This window comes from Strix aluco, chromosome 5, assembly GCF_031877795.1.
Source record: "Strix aluco isolate bStrAlu1 chromosome 5, bStrAlu1.hap1, whole genome shotgun sequence".
NCBI classification, from domain to species: domain Eukaryota; kingdom Metazoa; phylum Chordata; class Aves; order Strigiformes; family Strigidae; genus Strix; species Strix aluco.
Window position 1 is genome coordinate 42,908,676 of NC_133935.1, and position 19,707 is coordinate 42,928,382.

The 19,707-nt window shown below is 35.9% G+C and overlaps 1 protein-coding gene across 6 annotated transcripts in view; it reads right to left on the bottom strand.

The window, feature by feature from the left end:
* Nucleotides 1–555: 555 nt before the first annotated feature.
* The window catches only part of METTL25 (methyltransferase like 25), a 66,153-nt gene continuing 47,001 nt past the window's right edge, over nucleotides 556–19,707 (bottom strand). For 4 of the 6 annotated variants that reach the window (XM_074827120.1, XM_074827119.1, XM_074827124.1 and 1 more), the window contains 4 exons: nucleotides 17,861–17,954; nucleotides 3,064–3,138; nucleotides 2,373–2,444; nucleotides 556–824 (listed from right to left, as the gene is read on the bottom strand). In XM_074827120.1, the coding sequence (XP_074683221.1) occupies nucleotides 726–824; nucleotides 2,373–2,444; nucleotides 3,064–3,138; nucleotides 17,861–17,954 (340 nt within the window). In that variant the 3' untranslated portion in view covers nucleotides 556–725. The other 2 variants (XM_074827123.1, XM_074827121.1) reach the window with 2 other exon arrangements.

The following is a 19,707-nucleotide window of genomic DNA, read 5'->3' on the forward strand; positions in this document are numbered from 1 at the left end:
CTGATACAACCCAAGGATTACAGAGTGAACCGCAGCAGGGCAGCTGATTCTTAAGCACTGGGAAATCTCCCACTGTATTAGAGCACACATATTTTTTCTTTCAGAGTGACAGGCAAACAAGTGCAAACCAGGAACATGCCTGAAGGAAGAAGGGATTAATACAAAAGTGCTCTTTGCAGGTTGTTACTATCTAGGCTCTTCTCGGTTGCTCTATAAATGAGCTGGTCCAGATGACCTGGAGAACAGGGAAGTACAAAGATCCTATTTAGTCTATGAACCTCTTGTTTGCAGTGCAGGTTGTTTTTCTGTTTATGCTATGCAAAAGAAAAGGTGAGGCTAGACTGAGACTGCTGATGCCAGCCACTGGTAAGAATTGAGAAGGTATGATCTTGTGATTAGAAATATCAAGAGAAGTGGTATTGATACATAGTATAATGACTTAAAAAGAAGAAACATAAAAATTATTTTAAAACAACAATCACATAATACAGGTCATAACTTTTACAATAGCATCAGATGTTCAACATTGTTTAATAACTGACATAAGGAAGCAACGGTATTTATAAAGGAGATATTTATTTCTCACGATTCAAAGAGGCACTGCACTTTTTACTTTTGCAGCTGAAAAGCAGTGTACTTGAGGAATCAATTAAAAACACAGAATAAAAATGAGGAAACAGCAGTATCAGTTCAGAGTTTTCAACCTATCTGCAATTTGCTTCCGCTTAAAACCACAAGTGTTTCTTCAGAGCAATAACTGCATAGCATCTAGGGGATTTCACAGGATCAAATAACTTCACAAGTCCAGACCAGGCAATGTTGTCCTGTAAAATGATATATGATTGAAGTACATAAAAATGTGTTTGACTTAAAAGCTAAGATATGGTAATAGGTCCACATTTTGAAATACAAAATTGAAAAAAAAATCCTTAATGCCAAGCAGGAAAAACACTTATCTAACAAGAAAATCACAGAAAGTTTGTTGTGAAAAAAAGGACACCCAAACCAGGATGTATTTCAAAGTAATTAAATTATTTCTAGCACTATTACCACCCTCTTCATCAATAAAGCTTTTTTTCAGTTGAACTATTGCAAAGAAATTAAGGATCAAGTTGTACTTATTTTATGCAGCACGTTCTACTACTGAAGCTAATTAACTGACTTTTCAAATGAATCAGGCCAGCTGGATCTGGTCTTCATGTTGCATATGGCTTTTATCATTTCTATTTTTTCTTCCTAAACACATTTTGTGAATCAACCAGTACAAGATTAAATCAATGCGTATATTACATTTAGAAAAGGTAAATTAGTGCTAAATGCAGCAAGTCTGATCTCCTGTCTTGGAAATCATGCAGATCTCTATGTGATTTATAACTGGTTGGCATTTGGGAAAATACATCATTATTTAAATATTTTAAATTGCCTCTCTGTAAAAATACCAGTTTAGAACAAAAGCATGCATTTACTACAATTCAGTTGTTCCAAGTGCACTGTGGCAGAGAATAAAGTGAATTTTTACTTCTGATAAAATGGAGCTGTTAAAATGAAAGGTTTATGGTGGAAAAACAGAGTTATTCATATGAATGGGTTTTTTTATTTTAAAATTTTATTTTGACCATGGCCCAGAGCAGAAGGTGGAAGATACTATCATTTCCCCTTACAAATTATTATTTGTCTGAAAAATGTTTACTGGTACAGAGAAAGTACTGCTGCTTCTGAGTTAATCAGGCCAAGCTCAAAATTAGTGTTAAAAGAAACACTGTAATGTAAATCATTATGGAGTAAATGTAGTAGCATTTGCTTATTATATCCCAGGTCTATACTTGTAAAATATATTCAGGCTGTATGTTAGTCAAATGTACCTCAGCTGACCCATACAGTTTGAAAAAGTGCACCCTCTCTCATCATTGATCTTAATTAAGAAACAATAAAAGGAAATTGTAAACATTTTGGACCTAATTCAAAATTTCTTGAATTATATATTCTAAAACATATTCATTGGAAGCTCTAGCATGTACAGCACAATGTTTTTTAGCATTTCCAATATTCTTTTTAATTATTAAATATCACAATATGCTGTATAAAATGAGATTTCTTTCATATTTAATTAATTTATTTTTACTGTCTATTGACTAGTAATTACCATACAATTAAAAGAACATAAACTTTACTGTTGCTGCTTTGCTGAAAATAAAAACATCTGCTGGGCATATGTTTATACTAAATGGAATGAATGCTTATACTTTTGCAAATATGATGAGAATAATAATTCTGCAACAGAGACTTTTGGTCTACACAGTAATAAATTGGCTGAAATAGTCTCATTTTACTGATGTAGCCTTTAGGTATCATAAAATATAATGCAAAAATACCTGCTCCTTGAGGTAGCAAAGACGATCCAGAAGTATCAAAACCTCTATGCAGGGAGCCAGAACAACCTTCAACTGAAAGAAAGATTAGATACTATAATGATTTTGGGAAAGAGAGACAGTATACTTGCAAACAGCTACACTTCCACAGAACAATTCCAGGAAGGTCAATCATTTTCTAGTGGTTCTGTTGTACAAATGTCACCTTGCCCATTTTCCCTGTGGGATGGACATCTTCAAAACAGATTATATTACAGATCAAAAATACATGGAATGCCATAAGGCCAGGAAACTAAGTTGTTTAGTTGGTTTTGAGATATTGTACAACAAGAAAATGATATTATATGAAGCAGAACAATTTTAAAGAGGGAAATAATGAATTTTAATAAAAAGAATTTTTATGAAATAACCGCATGGAGACCAGTCAAGGTTTAAAAGGAGACTGACATTTCATTTTCCAGGGTAATAGTCCCTCTTGAAAAAGAATCTTCCATGTGTTCACTTTATTATTTTACTGACACCTAATATAGTTTTGGAATAGGATATGCTCCAAAGTTTGGAAGGGGGAGCTGCTTTGTTTTTGAGATTGCATACCATAGCGTAAGACAGTCCATCTCCACATAAAATTTAACAGGGCTTTGTTCTAGACTGGCACATATATACAAGGTAATAGTATTAATTCTATAACTTTTACCATATTAAATGCTTCAAGCTCATTCATTCTGTGCTTGTATTTTTCATAGTAATCCATTATACAGCTGTCTGGGAGCTGCAAGGGATTAAAAAAAAAAAAAAAGATATCAGGGTTATTCTAGTTATTTTTTCAAGAGAACTTTAAATTGAAATATTTTTTCCTAATTGAAAGTCACACTACAAAATGAAATCCATGTTTTGTTTTTGAAATTAGCACTTTCCTAAGGTTTATAATAATTTTCCAGTAGCAGTTTCTCAGTTCTCATTTACAATAACTGTTCTTCAGACAGCATTTTGCACTGACATGAAATACTGAGATACATTCATTATTCAGAAAGCTCTAGCCATTCTTAAATGAGTATTACACAATAAAGTGGAGATGACATTCTCATTTCCTTTCCCATATATCTTATTCCCTCCTCACCCCCATCCCCAAGAGATTTGTTTAAATAGCTGAGGAGTGAATTCTGGTGTGAGAGTAACATGCTTCAGTCAGGGCTCCTGGACGGTACTTCACATTACAAAACCTACTATCAGATTCTGGAAATAATACTTGGTTTCTCTGTGCCTCAAGTTACCCATCTTTAAACTAAAACTTTTGTTATTTACTTTGAACATGTTCCCCTTTTCTTCTCACAATCACCTGATGCAACATTGCCAGCACTGCCACTATGATTGGAAATGCTGCGATTTGGGGCTGAACTTGATACAAAGACAGCTCAAGAACTCGACTAAGACAAATACCCCTTCTCCTTTCAGCCTTTAGTGGCCAGTGCACCACAGCGAGTAGCTAGAGCTATGACCACAACTGCTCTTCACAACGTATGTTCTCTATAGGGCAGCCAGACTGCAACATTTTCCAGTTTTTAAAGGTCATGATGTCACTACTCTTCTGCTGTCCACAGTCCTAGATGCTAAACAAGACAGTTGGGCCACTTAAGGAACCTGTTAGAGGAGTGGGAAGCAGGTTTCCAATGTTATTGGTGATGGAGGCTGCTGGAAAGAGCAGAGCTGAGCGAGCCTGATGTACCTTTTCAGTATCAGAGTTTGCAGTATGGCTACTCTGTTGTGGCTATGGAAAAAGCTAGTTCACAACTTATCAGAACAGTAACGGTACTGACAGACATGTAGATATGGCACTTAGGGACATGGTTTAGTGGTGAACTTGGCAGTGTTAGGTTTACAGTTGGACTCAATGGTCTTAAAAGTCTTTTCCAACCTAAATAATTCTATGATTCTATGACAAAAGGCTACAAAAGCTGAAGTGTTTAATAAATTTTTGTACACTTTTATTAGAAGAATCATCTGAGAGCATGTGGCTAATCCAGTTGCAAAGAAGTAAAATTTCAGCCTAAAATAGGGAAACAAACTAGAGAACATTTCCACAAATTATAAGTTTTCAAATCAGGTATGTATTATGAACTTCATCCTAGGATAGCTAAGAAGGGAATGAAGTGACCTCAGAACTATTACTCATTGTCACTGAGTAGTTCTCAAAGATGGTATGTTAGATGGCTAGTAGATGTATGTATGTATTTTATTATAGTCAGTTCAAATTTAATACACTGAAAAAAATGGAATAAATAAAGAATTTAAAAACACTGAAAGATAAGCAGATGAGTAATAGTCAACATGAATTTGTCAAGAACAAATCACAAGTCAGTCTACTTTGCTTGTAAGAAGCGTGGAAGGATTCACGACAGTGAAAAACAACTGGTTGTCATATATTTTTATTTCAGCAACATTTTTGACACCGTTTCACATAAAAATTTCATAAGCAAATTTAAGAAACAAGGTTTAGATTAAAGTATTATAAAGCAAGTGAAAACTGTTTGAATGACCACAATCAAAGAGTAGTTATTAATGAGTCTTTGAACAACTGAAAAGACTTGCTGACTGGAGGTCTATTACAAAACGCAATGTTTTCATTAAGAACTCAGACAATAGAACAGCAACCACATTAACTAAGTCTGCAAATGTGCAACAGGAAGGCATTGCTAGAACTTAAAATAATTTCCAGAATTTGGAGTATTGCTTAGAAAAGAAGTTTGAAATGCTGTACAGAAAAGCAGAAGGGACTACACGCAGGCAGAAATAATCAGCTGTTCAGGATGGGGAACACAAAATGACAGTCAGGGAGATACAGCATATCACAAGCCGAGCGACTGCAAAAAAAAGCAATCACCATTCTGCAACATCTATAGGAGAGCAGCCTGCAAAGCGCAGGAAGTAATCCTTCAACTCTGCTTGGCAGTGGCAAAGCTCTAGCTGGAATACTGCACCCATTTTTGGGCATCAGATTTCAAAGAAAGGAATTAGCTGTCTGAAAAAGCCCTGAGAGAGAAAAGAGATCAGAGATCTAGAAAACATGACCTATGAAGAAAGACTGAGAGAACTGGAACTGATCATGCTGAATTAGAGAAAATTGAGAGTGGGCATAATAACAGTTTTTACAAGGCTGTCACCAAGAAGCAGAGAACAGTTTGTTCACTGTGTCTATAGTGGATAGGATAAAGCTATTGGGCTTGCATTGCAGCAGAAAAAATTCAGTCAAAAACTTGAAGAGACTTTCTCTCTTTGAGGTTAATTAAGGACTGGGGAGGTTGTCAGTCTCCATCACAGAAACCTTTAAAAAGACCTGACAAATATTTTTCAGGAATGATGCAAAATTCTAACTCTGCCTTAAAACAAGGGGATGGGCTAGAAAAACTTTTGTAGTCTTTTAGTCATATTTTTTTAATTTAGGAAGTTCTTTTTCCCAACTACAGAGGCAAGGTTGAGAAGCTGATCTGGCAGTACTAGTGTGGACTAACAGGATTTTTTTTGTTTTGTTGTTATTTTATTTCCAGTAAAGCTGTGCAAATATCTGAGGGCTTTTCTTTTTTCTTTTCCTCTCTAAAGAGTCAAACCAACTAAAATATATCAGTCATGAGATAAACAAAATATTTTACCTCTGCCCTATAAGTTTTTAATTTCAACAGCGAATTAAAAGGGGTTTAGTATAATGGATTTTTGAAATTACAAGTTATTTGGAATTAAAATACAAAGATCTGCATTTGTAAAAATGCAATCATGAAACCTTTCTGCTTTTGCTTCCTTTATGTTCTTCATTTTCAACTTGAAGCATTCAAATTAAATGAAAACAAGCTGTGAAATGTTTGGCAAATAAAAAGCCGGGTCAAATATGTCCCTTGGATGTTGCCATACTCGAGTACTAAGCCCAAATGCTTTTCCACTCCTTCCTTGCTTACTACACATTCTGACTGAACACATCCTGCTGTCATGGATAGATTAGGTACTATTCCGAACTGTGCCTCCGTTAAAAGTTTGGTGAGTGAACTAATTCAATGCAACAGCCCAGCTGGAAAAGAGAGAAAGTGTCCACCAAAAAGCATTGATAGAAAAGGGTAACTGGTAGCTAGCTATGTGATTGATTTATTGGAAGACTAAAATCCAGATAACGCTCTCTTTGTCCGAAAATGCAACAGCTCGTCACCTGGCTTCAGTTCTTAAAAGGTACCTAACACAATCTTCAGCTATCCTTCCAAGGTGAAGTAGAAGTAAACTATTTGTATTTTCATCAACAGAATTGTACTTACACATACAAAGCAAGCCCCATTTAGCCACTGGAGTTGTCCATGCAACTTCTCTCTATGCAGGGTTGCCACACATTTGTGTATCCAAAAAAAATTCTTTAAATTCTTGCACTGGACTTTTTTCTTACATTATGATGTTGATACTGTGAACTTGTGGCCTGAGTGAAAATGCATGAAAAAGCCTAAATACATATGCATTTGTCTTAATAATGATTCTGCACTCAAAGATTTAGCTTATGCTACTGATATTCAAGTAACCTTCAATACATACAGAGAGGATTTGGCCAGTATTTCTTTGCTGATTTAGCTACAATGTCTCCTGGTCTTTATCAGGTTGTGAACAAAAGCACCTCACCTCTTTGCACTGTGATGGTGGTGCATGCTTTCTTTAAACTAATTTCTTTGTGGATTGATACGGTTGTTCAAATAGCTGAAACAACTAGAGGAACTAGAGGGCAGCAAGGTCTCCATTGACCTAGTTATAACTATACCATAAGCTGGAGGTGGCACTAAAACTACACCATAGGCCAGACTCATCTGTTGTGAATTAGGAGACTGTCAACAGCACCCTGAGAGCGCAGCAGATACCCCACACCTGAGCACACTCAAGTTAAGACTGAAATCCCACAAACATGCTGACTGAGCGTGTTCTGAAAACATTCAGGCACAAGGTGTGTGACAATCAGTGATACCACACTTCACATTTCTCCAGAGAGTACTTCTTCAGAGTTGTGTCTTTCTCTAGACTGAGTATTTTGCTGAATTAGTCTCTTTTACTGCCCAATGCTGCACATGCCCTACAGAGGAGAGACAGAGCCTAAGGATGCTGTTCCACAGCCTGTTTAAACAGCTGTAATTCCTCTTTGCTGCCTCAAAGGGACTGCTTTGCCCTGCACTGACTGCACATTTCCATATTTCCTCTCTCTTCTTGTACCAGCATTATCCTGAACACTAGCAAGAGTATAAGAAAGCAGTAAGGCAACCCATTTAGCAGAGCAGTGTCTTAGATCAGTTCAAAACACTTGGGAGACCCTACCATACAGCAAATTTTTACAATTTTCCCATGACTAAGGTAGTTAAAAATAATGTAATGTAATACAGTGTAAAATAATGTAAAACAGATAATTAAATTATTGAGAAACTTAAGTTTATTTAGAACTTTGCTTAAAATGCATTTGAAATGAATGCAATCTACATTATTTATAATTATATCTAATTGAAATAAAAGTCACATCTGTTAAGATTCCTTGTCAGCCTAAAATGTTGTGTTACCATAATTGGGATAGTATTTTTTCTGTTTGAAAAACAATTATACTTGAAAACAGCATTATGCACATACACTTTATAGGCTGTAATATGTTACCTGAGCCTTCATTCAATATTTCCCTCACTAACATATGAACCAGAAAATCCATGAGCTGAAATTCCTTCTGTCCAAGAAAGCAGTCGAGAAAGTCAACTCTTCAACAATTGTAAAATGCATTAAGTGTGTAAATCCAGTTAGTGCCTTCATTTTTTGTCTGTTTAGACTCAGTTAATTGCTGTGTTAGAATTCATGGGAAAGTTGAGAGAATTGTTTTGGCTTTGGCTCCATGTTTGCCCAATGGCTATACACAATAAAAAGCATCAAAATTAGAAGTAATCTTAGCAAAGACAAACCAGTTTAAGATATCCAAGGATATCAACACTGAATTTAGTGTGGGGTAGACATTAAGATTATAAGAAATCTCAGGTTAAAAGTCCATCTCTTTCCCAATTTCCACAAAAATTCTCCTTTTTAGTTCCCAGGATAGTTGCAGATATTCAAGTTAGTCCATGTCTTAATGTAGTCTTTAATTCCACTACTGACAGTTCTGCAGTCTTAGATATGTGGTTTTTCAACACTTTTTAAAACAACAGTAAAATTAAGCCATACAGTAAGATTCTTCCTCTTACTTCCCTTCATTTGAAAACCACATTTTATGCTATTCCACTAGTCATTGCTGAGGCGATATTATAAGTCAAGGGACGCTCTATGGTAAGCTAAGAGAAACACATCTCCATTTACCCAATGTCCTCTTCTCTGTCTTATTGAAAGAAGTTGTAAAGAATTGTCCTGTATGAAATGCTGACCAAAATGATGGCTGCATTTTTTCTCATTCAGCACATTGATCATTGCTTCACATTATATCAGTATTTAAATTTTCAGGCATGCGTGGAAACAGGAGGCACTATGTGATCTACAGAAGCTCAGAAAAATCCAGTGCAGATCCTGCAGGACACGTGGCACAATCTTACGGCATCACCAGTTTACATGTATGTTTTTCTTTCAGTACCACCCTGGGATGACTTCCTATAAGCACTGTAGTTTGGGAGGATTCAAGTGGTGAGGGTTGTAACATATTGAGTCAAAGTGGGCATTTTATTAACTTCATAATAAAACACAGTGCAATGATGGTTTTAAAAAACACTGACAAATGCCAAAGAAGGGCGAAGGTGCTCTTAAATGCTTTGTCATTGCAAAAGAGACAGTTATACTCTTTTCACAGTAACAACAGTGTTGTCTACCTTAATATTTCACTTCCAAGAAAGTAGCTTCTTTCAATGCAATTTAGCTGACAGAAATTAAAAAAAAAAAAAAAAAAAGGACCATCACAAAGCCCACCGAGTTCTCAGAAAACATTCTGGTGGCAGTTAGCATTCTTCAAGAAATCTATTTAAAAACAAAATTGGTTTAGCCCATTGGTATCTCAAAGAGCACACACTAAAAAAAATTAAATTAAGAATTTGCCAGTAGTAATTCTCTAGTTAAGACTCAATTTTCAGAAACTGAGAAAAATTACAGGTAAGAAATGAATAAAATGTTAAGCCATTTGAATTTAGGAAGTAAAAGAAATCCATTTGGTTAAAGAATTCATATCAGTGCTGAATTTAAGCTTAGAAATTCTTCACTCAACTAATCCTTTCAGATACGTTTAGAGAATGCCATACTCCTTTGGTCAAAATCTTGTAAGGTCAGTAAATCAGAAATTCAGATGAAAAACTACTTTTGCCTGCAAAAATTTAAACCTATCATCTATATTAAAGGTAGAAGAAATAAAGATCAGTGTATTATATTAGAATGTTCTCACATGGCTGTGGAAACCTTAGTAAGCATTTTCTAGGAAGGATGGAACTGCCCAAACACCTTGTTTTAAAGAAGAGCAGCTTTCTAATTACTGTAATGCAGCCTATCCTGACAAACTCCATAAGGACAGAGTCTTTTTATCTTGTCCCAGGCTTACCTGCTCATTTAATTACAACATTGCTTGCCAATGATGTGTACAGAGCACAGTGTCTCTTAATTATATGGTTTAAAACTATGAAAAAATATGCAAAACATTCTGTTCAACATATTTTGACATAGTTGTATTCAATGAAGCAGAAGAACATTAAAACATCTAAAACAGCTGGGGTAGGACCAAACTAGGAAATATATGTGATAAATTGCAAATGGTATTGTATGAGAAGCACAGCTGTGGAAATGGGAAGAAATATTCTCAAAGCCTGCTCACCATTACATGAAAAGAACATGATTAGTGACTAAAACCAGTACAGCTCATGACACAGGTTGGACTGAGGGCCAGCATGGGGGGATTGAGCTTCCACTTGCATGTTCCTCAGAGGGACTACAAAGTTTGTAATAGCTTGTCAGATGGCTGCTGGTTAGGTGTGGAAAGGGGGAAAATATGATCTTAGGAATGGATCCCAAGAAACTCAAGAGGTGTTTCCAAACATTTTCCCAGCCACTGGCTCTGAAGTTATCTGCAATGTACATTTACTGCTGCATTTTCACAAAGCATTAATGGAATCAGGACATCTGAGTCTCTTAGAAGGAGTTTTTGAAAGTCCCATCCTTAAGTTCTTGGCTTTGCAGTGCTTTAACTAAAGTGTTTCCATCTAACAGTATAGGAATCTGAACAAAGCAAATTGGAACTATTTTTACATTAATTTTAAAAAGAGCACTATTTTCACATAAATAAATGCAAGCAAGCACAGCATAATATATGTCTGCTGAAAATTTATTCAGGACTGAGCCCAATATATTAAATATAGATTTAGCTAACATGAATAACTGCCTCATCTTAAAATAAGAGAAGACTTCTCCTTAATCTATGTTCACTCTGCCATTTGAGCAATTATAAAAAGGAAACGTATATTAAAACTGCAGTTCTAAACCAGTGACAAATCACTGAAACCTGTAATACAACCATATTTATCCTTGAACTGTAAAACCAGTTATCTTTAAAATTAACATATCCTTATTTTAATTTTTAAAAAAATCAACAAAATCAGTTATTTTATTACTGTCTTAAAAAACTCAAACCTTTGACTTTATTTTTTGATAGTTATATCACGGAGGGATCACTCAGCTCAGCTACTTAGTTTTCAGGCTTTACATGTATGCTAATGCTATTAGTAGGCATTTGCATCATCAAAATGAAAGCAAAAAGGCACATATGCATGCTCTTGTGTTTTCTTAAAAAGTAGCACTGTTTTAAAAAGTCACTACTGCTATGTGAAAAATATATCAACTATTCACGCTAGCTATATAAAAAGTGTCCAAAGATGTAAGAAAAAAATTTTTTTCTGACAAAAAATAAGCAATTAGTGAAAAAAAATTATATTTTCACAATTCTGATTTCAGTATTATCTACCAGTTTTATCACTCAAAATTAAACAGTCTGGAGTTTGCAAAAACACAAAGTCAATGTAGCAAAGGGAAGTAATTTAGGGATTCCAGTAAAACTGATCTAGTAAGCTCAATATATATCAGATATCTTTGGATTTATTTAATTACATTAAAAATTCAATAAAATTATATTAATATAGGAAAAGGATTATTTTATAAATGAATGATAGGTAATATTTTTGTATTATAAAAATAATATTAAATTATATAAAATTTTTAATTATAAATAAACCTAAGAGTTTTGCTTACGGTAGAGAAAGAAAGCACTAACATGCTTATTTAATTAAATATATTTCTAAATACATACCTTTGCAGAATATAGAGGACGATACAACTTATATCTAAAATTAGCTACATAGCTACATCAAGGCTCTGAAATATTTTGAGTCTAGAATTGATAGACATAATATATCAAATATCAAAGTTGTTTAAATTACTTAAGATGATAAATGAGCTTTTTACAGGACATGAGTTTCTCTTACTGTCTTATTAATGTAATGCTACTGTGATGGGTACAATGCCTCACAGAAGGGTCGAGTGCCCTTTACTGATCCACCAGCTGAGATCCGACAGCTGTAAATCTCTTTGTATGCTTTACCTCAAGCACAGGATCAGAAAAAGACAAATGGGGAGCAGCTGTTTCTAAGAAGTCTGGTCAGGGTTACAGCAAACTGGGATGAGCATTTATTATTGCAGATCTCATCTTGGGTTGTTAGATGGGGCACCTGCCAAATAAATGTCTTTTTCCAGGGGAAGAGCCCCAGCAACTTCAGGTTATGTGCAGTCACTAGACTGTTCGAAACTGAAATACACCAGTCAGGGGAGACTTGGAAGTTCAGTTAAACAAAACCAAGTAAATCTGCAACAACACAGTTGCTGACAGGCACAGAAACTTCTTTGTGTGTGAAAGCTTAAGGTGACCGTACCACTGAAATTGCTATTGTAACTCTTCAGCATATGTTTGCATCTGAAAGGGTTAAGTGATTTGGGAAGTATTTTGACTAAGACAAAGTAACTACCTTATATGCTATTAGCCCATAGCAGTAACTATAGGGTAAATATAGCAGGAGTTGAAGTTGAAGTGACTAAAAGCTTTTCTATGCAGATGTGTCAGGAGTGTTTCCAGCCCTGTATATCTTCGTGCAATCGGACATGGCATTAAATAGTGTTCTCTCCTTATTCCCAGACTGCATTTTACATGAATCCTGGCCAGCTTCTCTTTGTTAAACAGCTGCACCCACTGAGGCTCTCACTTACTAGCAGAAATGGATCCTAGGTGGGTCATTGATCACAGTCTACCAGACACACATCCAGGCCTTACTTAGCCTTGTAAACACTTTATCTCTTTAATCACCTTAAAGCCAGGCCCTATGAAAGATTTTTGCTAATCTACTCCAATAAGTACAATTTAAGAAAGTTTGGGGTTTTTCTTCTTCAAAGACTAGAAATACAGAAATACTTGTACAAGGACTTTTTTCTGTGACGAGGCCATTTTTAGCACTTATTGTCTTAAGTAGCATCCAAATAAAGAGGCTTCATTTTAAATCCATCTGCAATATGGCTCCAAAAAAAGCTGAAACATGTTCTGCTGAAGAGGAAGGAGTGATTGCTCTTGCTGTTTGAAAGAAGCAAAGCTAGCCACTGTAAAGGTGGCCAGCTCCTCTAGAAGAAACAGGGGTAAATGCTTCATTGCATTAAGTGAGAGTCCCACATTCATGTTAAATTAGGTAAATCAGTGAATAAAAGGGGAAAGAAGACATATAATCATAGAATCATAGAATGGTTTGGGTTGGAAGGGACCTTACAGATCATCTAGTTCCAACCCACCTGCCATGGGCAGGGACACCTTCCACTAGACCAGGTGGCTCAATGCCCTGTCCAGCCTGGCCTTGAACACTGCCAGGAAGGGGGGAACCTGTTCCAGTGCCTCACCAGCCTCACATGAAAGAATTTCTTCCCATCTATCCTGTAGCCCCTTTAAGTGCTGGAAGGCCTCTGTAAGGTCTCCCTGGAGCCTTCTCTTCTCCGGGCTGAACAACCCCAACTCTCTCAGCCTGTCTTCATAAGGGAGGTGCTCCAGCCCCCCGATCATCTTCATGGCCCTCCTCTGGACTTGCTCCAACAGGTCTATGTCCTTCTTATGTTGGGGCCCCCAGAGCTGGACGCAGTACTACAAGTGGGGTCTCATGAGAGCAGAGTAGAGGGGGAGAATCACCTCCCTCGCCCTGCTGGCCACACCTCTCTTGATGCAGCCCAGAATATGGTTGGCTTTCTGGGTTGTGAGCGTATACTGCTGGCTCATAGTCAGTTTTCCATCCACTACTACTCCCAAGTCCTCTGCAGGGCTGCTCTCAATCCACTCATCACCCAGCCTGTATTTGTGCTGGGGATTGCCTTGACCAATGTGCACGACCTTGCACTTGGCCTTGCTGAACTTCATGAGGTTTGCACAGTCCCACCTCTCAAGCCTGTCCAGGTCCCTCTGGATGGCACATCCCTTCCCTCCAGCATGTCAACCACATCACACAGCTTGGTGTTGTCAGCAAACTTGCTGAGGGTGCACTCAATCCCACTGTCCATGTTGCCAACAAAGATGTTAAACAGCACCAGTCTCAACACCAACCCCTGAGTCACTACTCTTTACCGCTCTCCACTTGGACATTGAGCTGTTGACAACAACTCTTTGAGTTTGATCATCCAGCCAATTCCTTATCCAGAGAGTGGTCCATCCATCAAATCCATGTCTCTCCAGTTTAGAAACAAGGATGCCATGTGGGACACTGTCAAAAACTTTTTAAACAATTTTTTTTTTCTATCTTCTGATAGAAAGAATTTCTCACATATCTATGCAACACTGAATGCTCTGCCCATACAACATGGACTGTATAGGAACAGAGTGAGCTATGACAAAGGAAACAACCAGGAATAAAATATCACCTTGGTGTGTATCCAGACCAATTACTGAAGCCCTGTGCAGGGATTCATGGCCCACAAAGCAATTCCATTAGTTCTGAAGCTAGAAGCAATATAACCATACCTGTGTAGTATCAAGCTTACACTAAAAGACCTCTCTCTGCCCTCACAAAATGAGAATATTTTGTCAGACATTCTGTAATCATGGTGCATGTCTCAGGTTTACTACTGAGGTGAAGAGATGTGTGAAAGGAATGGTCCTGTACCAAAAGGCAGAAAAAAATAGTTCATTTGCATTTAAGTGCTTAATCTGGACTTGACAGGCACTTCCATACTGAAAAAGAAACACAATGGAGGAAATTATTTTGGCTAAGGTATTAGGAAACTTCAGTCCCTGAACAGTAACTTGTAACAATGAATGGCCCTAAATGACTGATAAATGCTATTTTTTTGGTAGAAAAACTATTTTATTATTTTGTCTCACTCTAACTCACTTCTGATTGACAATCTTTTCATAAAGGGTCTGGTTCTTACTTCAAATAAGCAAAGATCTTCCATCTATTTCACAAATAAAAGAGGCAGCGGGATGTGTTCACATAAAGAATTGGCACGATTAAAGAACTTATTTTTACTGAAAAACAATAGCAAAAATGAACTTCCTGTTTGGATATTTATACCTGGTAAGAGTCTTCATCAGTTCTATATCTAGCAAAAAGCATACACTTACAAAAATTAGTATCAAGGCAAGTTAGGTGTTTTATGCACTTGAACTTTTTATCCTGCCTCCACATTTGTCCAGACTGGAAAAAGACTGGATTGCACCAGGGCTACTCCTTGAACAGGAGCAGAGGCGTAGGTGCGTATAAAGGAAGCAGCTGTGATGCTCATCATGAACCACGAGTTTGGAAGGATGTTTATGTCCCACAGTCCAGATTCAGCCACAGTAATCAAAAACATCCATGACTCTTCCATACATGCCAAGATACCAAACCCTGGCAGTGAATCATAAAAACTTGGTGTTGCTATCCCTCTACTTTCCAGTACATTTATTATCATGCAGAGATTAAACTCTCTTCAGGTTTTGAATAAGCATAGTAAAAGACTCAAGGCTTGCAGTTTCTCGACTTCTGCTCTTTAGAAAATATTTTTGCACAAGTAAAACAGAGATTCATTTGCAAACTATTTTTTCTCATAGTTCTCTGTGTTACTAAGTTTTAGTTGTTTTTTTTTCACATAACCTAAATAAATTTATGCATAAAGACAATGATTGCCTCCTTTTTTTTGTGAATGAGAGGCACATTTTGGATTATTCTGGAAGTATATTTCATAAATGCTTACTCTTGCCTTATATTCTTCCCAAGGCATTAGTTTTTGGCCACTGCCGGAGACAGAGTAGACATTTGGTCTATGCAGCACAGCTGCTCTTTTGTTCATTTTTAAAAAGAGAGCTAGAAAACAAATTCTGCATACATTTCTCTTTGATTTTTGTTGTCTTTGAGAGCAAATGTTTAGGCTTCATCACATTTTTAGCTATGTAAGTATTTTTTTTCTGAAGAGAGGAATTTAACACATTCTTCAGTATTGTGTAGATATAGTGCTGACTCCACCATGAAAACTGCAGTGTCAGAACCACTGTTGAGGGAGCAGTAACAACTTTCCTCTCAGTAGTATCAAAATAGCACAGTTTTGTATTGCTGCAGATTTCAACATAGCTGGGAAATAAAAAATAATATTGTTTAGATCAGCATAAAATTCAGTCTTCAGTATGCAGCCAGCTCTACATGAAAAGAGGAGAAATACAAGCAAAAATGAGCGTTTACTTGAGTCAGGTCTCTAGCAACGATACAAACACACGCAGCTTGAAGTAGTGTCGACAGACATCTTTCTCTCAGGGAAACTTACATTTGTGCAGACCCTTTCTAGAAAAAGGCAGCATGTCTAAAATCAGACATATTGACACAAAGTTTCTATGCTTAGTGGTTTTAAAGAAAAGAATGTATAACTCTCTACCAGTAGAGTTTATTCAATGATTTAGTAAACTGATTATTGCACAAACAATAAACTATTACTTTTGAGTGATTGTACACAAACTGAGAAAGACACCATATTAGTAGTTACTTTCAGCTGGTGTAAATGCATGATGTTAGTGCCCGTTCATACAGAAAAACAAACAGGTAACTCAAATTGCAAACAGAATTAAATATAATCCTTTTAAACCACAGTGAACTCCAGGCATAAGTCTTTTTCTTAATGCCATAAGCATGATTCCAATGTCATTTGCATTTACTTTATTTGGTTTTGCATTTTTCTCCTAATTCATGGTTTGATGTGCATGGCAAATTTTAAGTGATTTGACATTTTGACTGCAGATTTTAAGCACTGCTTTACAAAAGACTACTACAACATTTACTTCAAACATTTTACATACTTGCTACTTCTACATTTTTCTTTGATTTGTACTACACTTTTTAATAATCAGTCTCTAGTGCCTGCATTGAACAACTTGTTCTCACAGAGTGGTTGTGATCGCCACACAGTCATATTCCATGCCTAATGCTATGTTGCCATCTGTTGACCAATTTAGCAGTTGTAGTACTAAGACAAGACATTGAAGAACACAAAAAAATTCTGGAAGATTTTATAAGTTTAAACCTCAATTTTGTATTTACTTCTTTTTCTCTATCTAGGAAAGTGATTTAAAAATCTTAATATTTATCTTTAACATTTATTAATTTAAAGAAAAAATATATTAGGCCTTCAAAGATCTTCAAAGTCTACTGAGGGAGACTGTCTAAAGGCTAAAATAAACTGGAAATACTTTGGGAATCAAGTTATAAGGGAAACATACTGCATGGGCGGAATTGCCTATCTTGCTATAATGTCACATTTTTCAGTTTCAAACGGTGTCCAAAGGGATCAAGATAATATTGCTGCAGAAAAAATGAAAACAAAAGGGTCAAAGTATTTACTAGGTGATTTATTATTCATGTTTTTTTGGATCATTTTCAGTATAAACTTAGGTACATGTTTGCATAGGATAGCATTTCAGCTGGATTTAAAAGGGTGCAAGAGTTACTTTTATCAGGATGTATAGTATCAGTGCAGGCAAGAAGATCTTCATGCCTGTTTCACTCACTATCTAAAAAGTATATTTACCTCTAAATGACAGCATATATAAAATAGAGTACGTATTAAATTTTTTTGCCTCAAAGGACATTTGTAGGATTAACTTCAGAAATACTGGAAAAGCTTAAAAAAATTCTGATCATGAGCACCATGTATAAAAAAGGATATTTTATATAAAGTCATTAGAATAATTTTAAAACAAAACCTTTTAAAGAATTTATACATGGAAGTCTATTTCAAAAAAAACATTAAAAAAACCAACTTTGACATGTTTTTTTAATACATAAAAATAAGTATGGATTGGCTTTATTAATAAAAATGAGAATGCTTTATATTTATGCAGCAATATACAAACTAAATCAATTCAGTGGCTTAAACATTGCATTGTGGTGCTGACTTCAAGAATTTACATAGATATAAGAATTGCATGCAGTCTCTATTTAGTGACTCACCTCTGAATCATCCAGTTCCAGCTTTTTCAGAGACTTTCTGACATAATCTATGAAGGAGGATGATTTGGAGAAAGTTTTTCCAACATGTCGATCACTGCAAATACAGCATTGAGATTCAGGCTTTTATACATCCAACAACAGAAATTTACACATTTTTAATTTAGTTTTTAACTCAGAAGAAATAAATCAGTTGGAGAGCTACTACTGCCAAGTTAGTAACAATTTTCCTTTTTCCCCACTTCTACTTAAAACAAAACAAGCTAGCTGATACTTCAAGAAATTTCTAGATACAGTAACTGTACAGTTGTACTATGGTTATATTTACCTAAAAATCTGAGAGTTAGTTGAAGCTTTCTTTTAATTTCTCCCCTAATATTTTTATTTCCCTATATGAATGACAAAATTCTTATTTCTGCTGACAGATATTTCCTTCTATACTTCTATAATTTACTGTAATACTGCTGTAATTTATATACCATCAACCACTGGACTGAGCAAATGCCAAGTTGGAATAAGATTTCACTTTCACTTGTTACCTTGTGTTCGTATCCTTGTAATTTTATTTCATTAAATGATGCCAGAATTGTCTCCTGTTTATAACTCAATGGCCTACTTTTGAAGCCAGCCAAAAACGTGGGTTGTTTCAGAAAACATGCTAAAATAATGCACAAAAACTAAAAAAAAATATATATAGGAAGACTGAATCCTAACAGGCCACTTACATTCTTTTTCTTCTCTGTTTTTAAAATATCTTGGAGAAACAACATGCAAAGTTTTTGTTAGTCTGAATTCGCTTTCTTGACTACATCTTGATGTAACTCCTCTTCCAGCTGTGCAGTGTAGGAGTTATATTTTCAGCTACAGTAGCTGTTTGTGAGTATGCAATTACTTAAGAGGAAATACCTTTCCCCCTATGAAATACTAAATAGAAATATAATTTAAAACTTTTTCCCCTCTTTATTCTTAGTAAAACACCTTTCTCCTTAATTAAGATAAGGATTAACATATACTGAGGTCAACAGAAAGACATCACTCAGTGGCAGTCCTAAACTTGTTTCACTGGCAGGGATCCCCACTCATTGAGAATCAACAGTGGCATTTATTTTTAAAGAAAGAATGAATTTCTGTAGTCATATTTAATATTCAGATGGACTTAAACATTTGGGCTGATGCAGTCTGAAAATCAGTTAATGATGATGTCGTTATGTCATTCTTCGGAAGACTGGCATCTGTCCTAATCACAAGCTGCTGGGAGAAAGATATTGATTGGGTCTGGCTGGGATGGAGCTAACTTCACAGCAACCCATGTAGTGACGTGCTTTGGATCTGTGACTAAAACAGTGCTGGTAACACACCAATGTTTCCAATATTCCAAACAGTGATTTCACAGCATCAAGGCCCCTGTTTCTCCTTCTGCACACCAGGGAGTAGGCTGGGGGTGCACAAGAAGTGGGACAGGACATGGCAGGAACAGCTGACCCAAATGGACCATATGGATATTCCACACCATGTAACATTATGCTCAAGAATAAAACTGGAGGGGGAGTATTTCCAAGGTAGCCATTGCTTTTATATCAAAAGTATAATCTTAAATATGATTCCTTTAACAAATGAAATATATTATGACCTGTCTCACACTTTTTCTCCTTTTACAATATAGTAGCCATGGTTTTATATTTTATGTAATTTTAAAATAAACCAGCATTTCTTCTTTCAGGAATTTGACCTGAAGGGTAAGCTATCTGGCTCTACATCTAGCAAAAGATTTGGGTGTATCTGCATTATTATAGATCGGAATTGTTTTAATGAGGAGTATACTTCTGAAGTGAAATTTCTGGTTTTGCCCA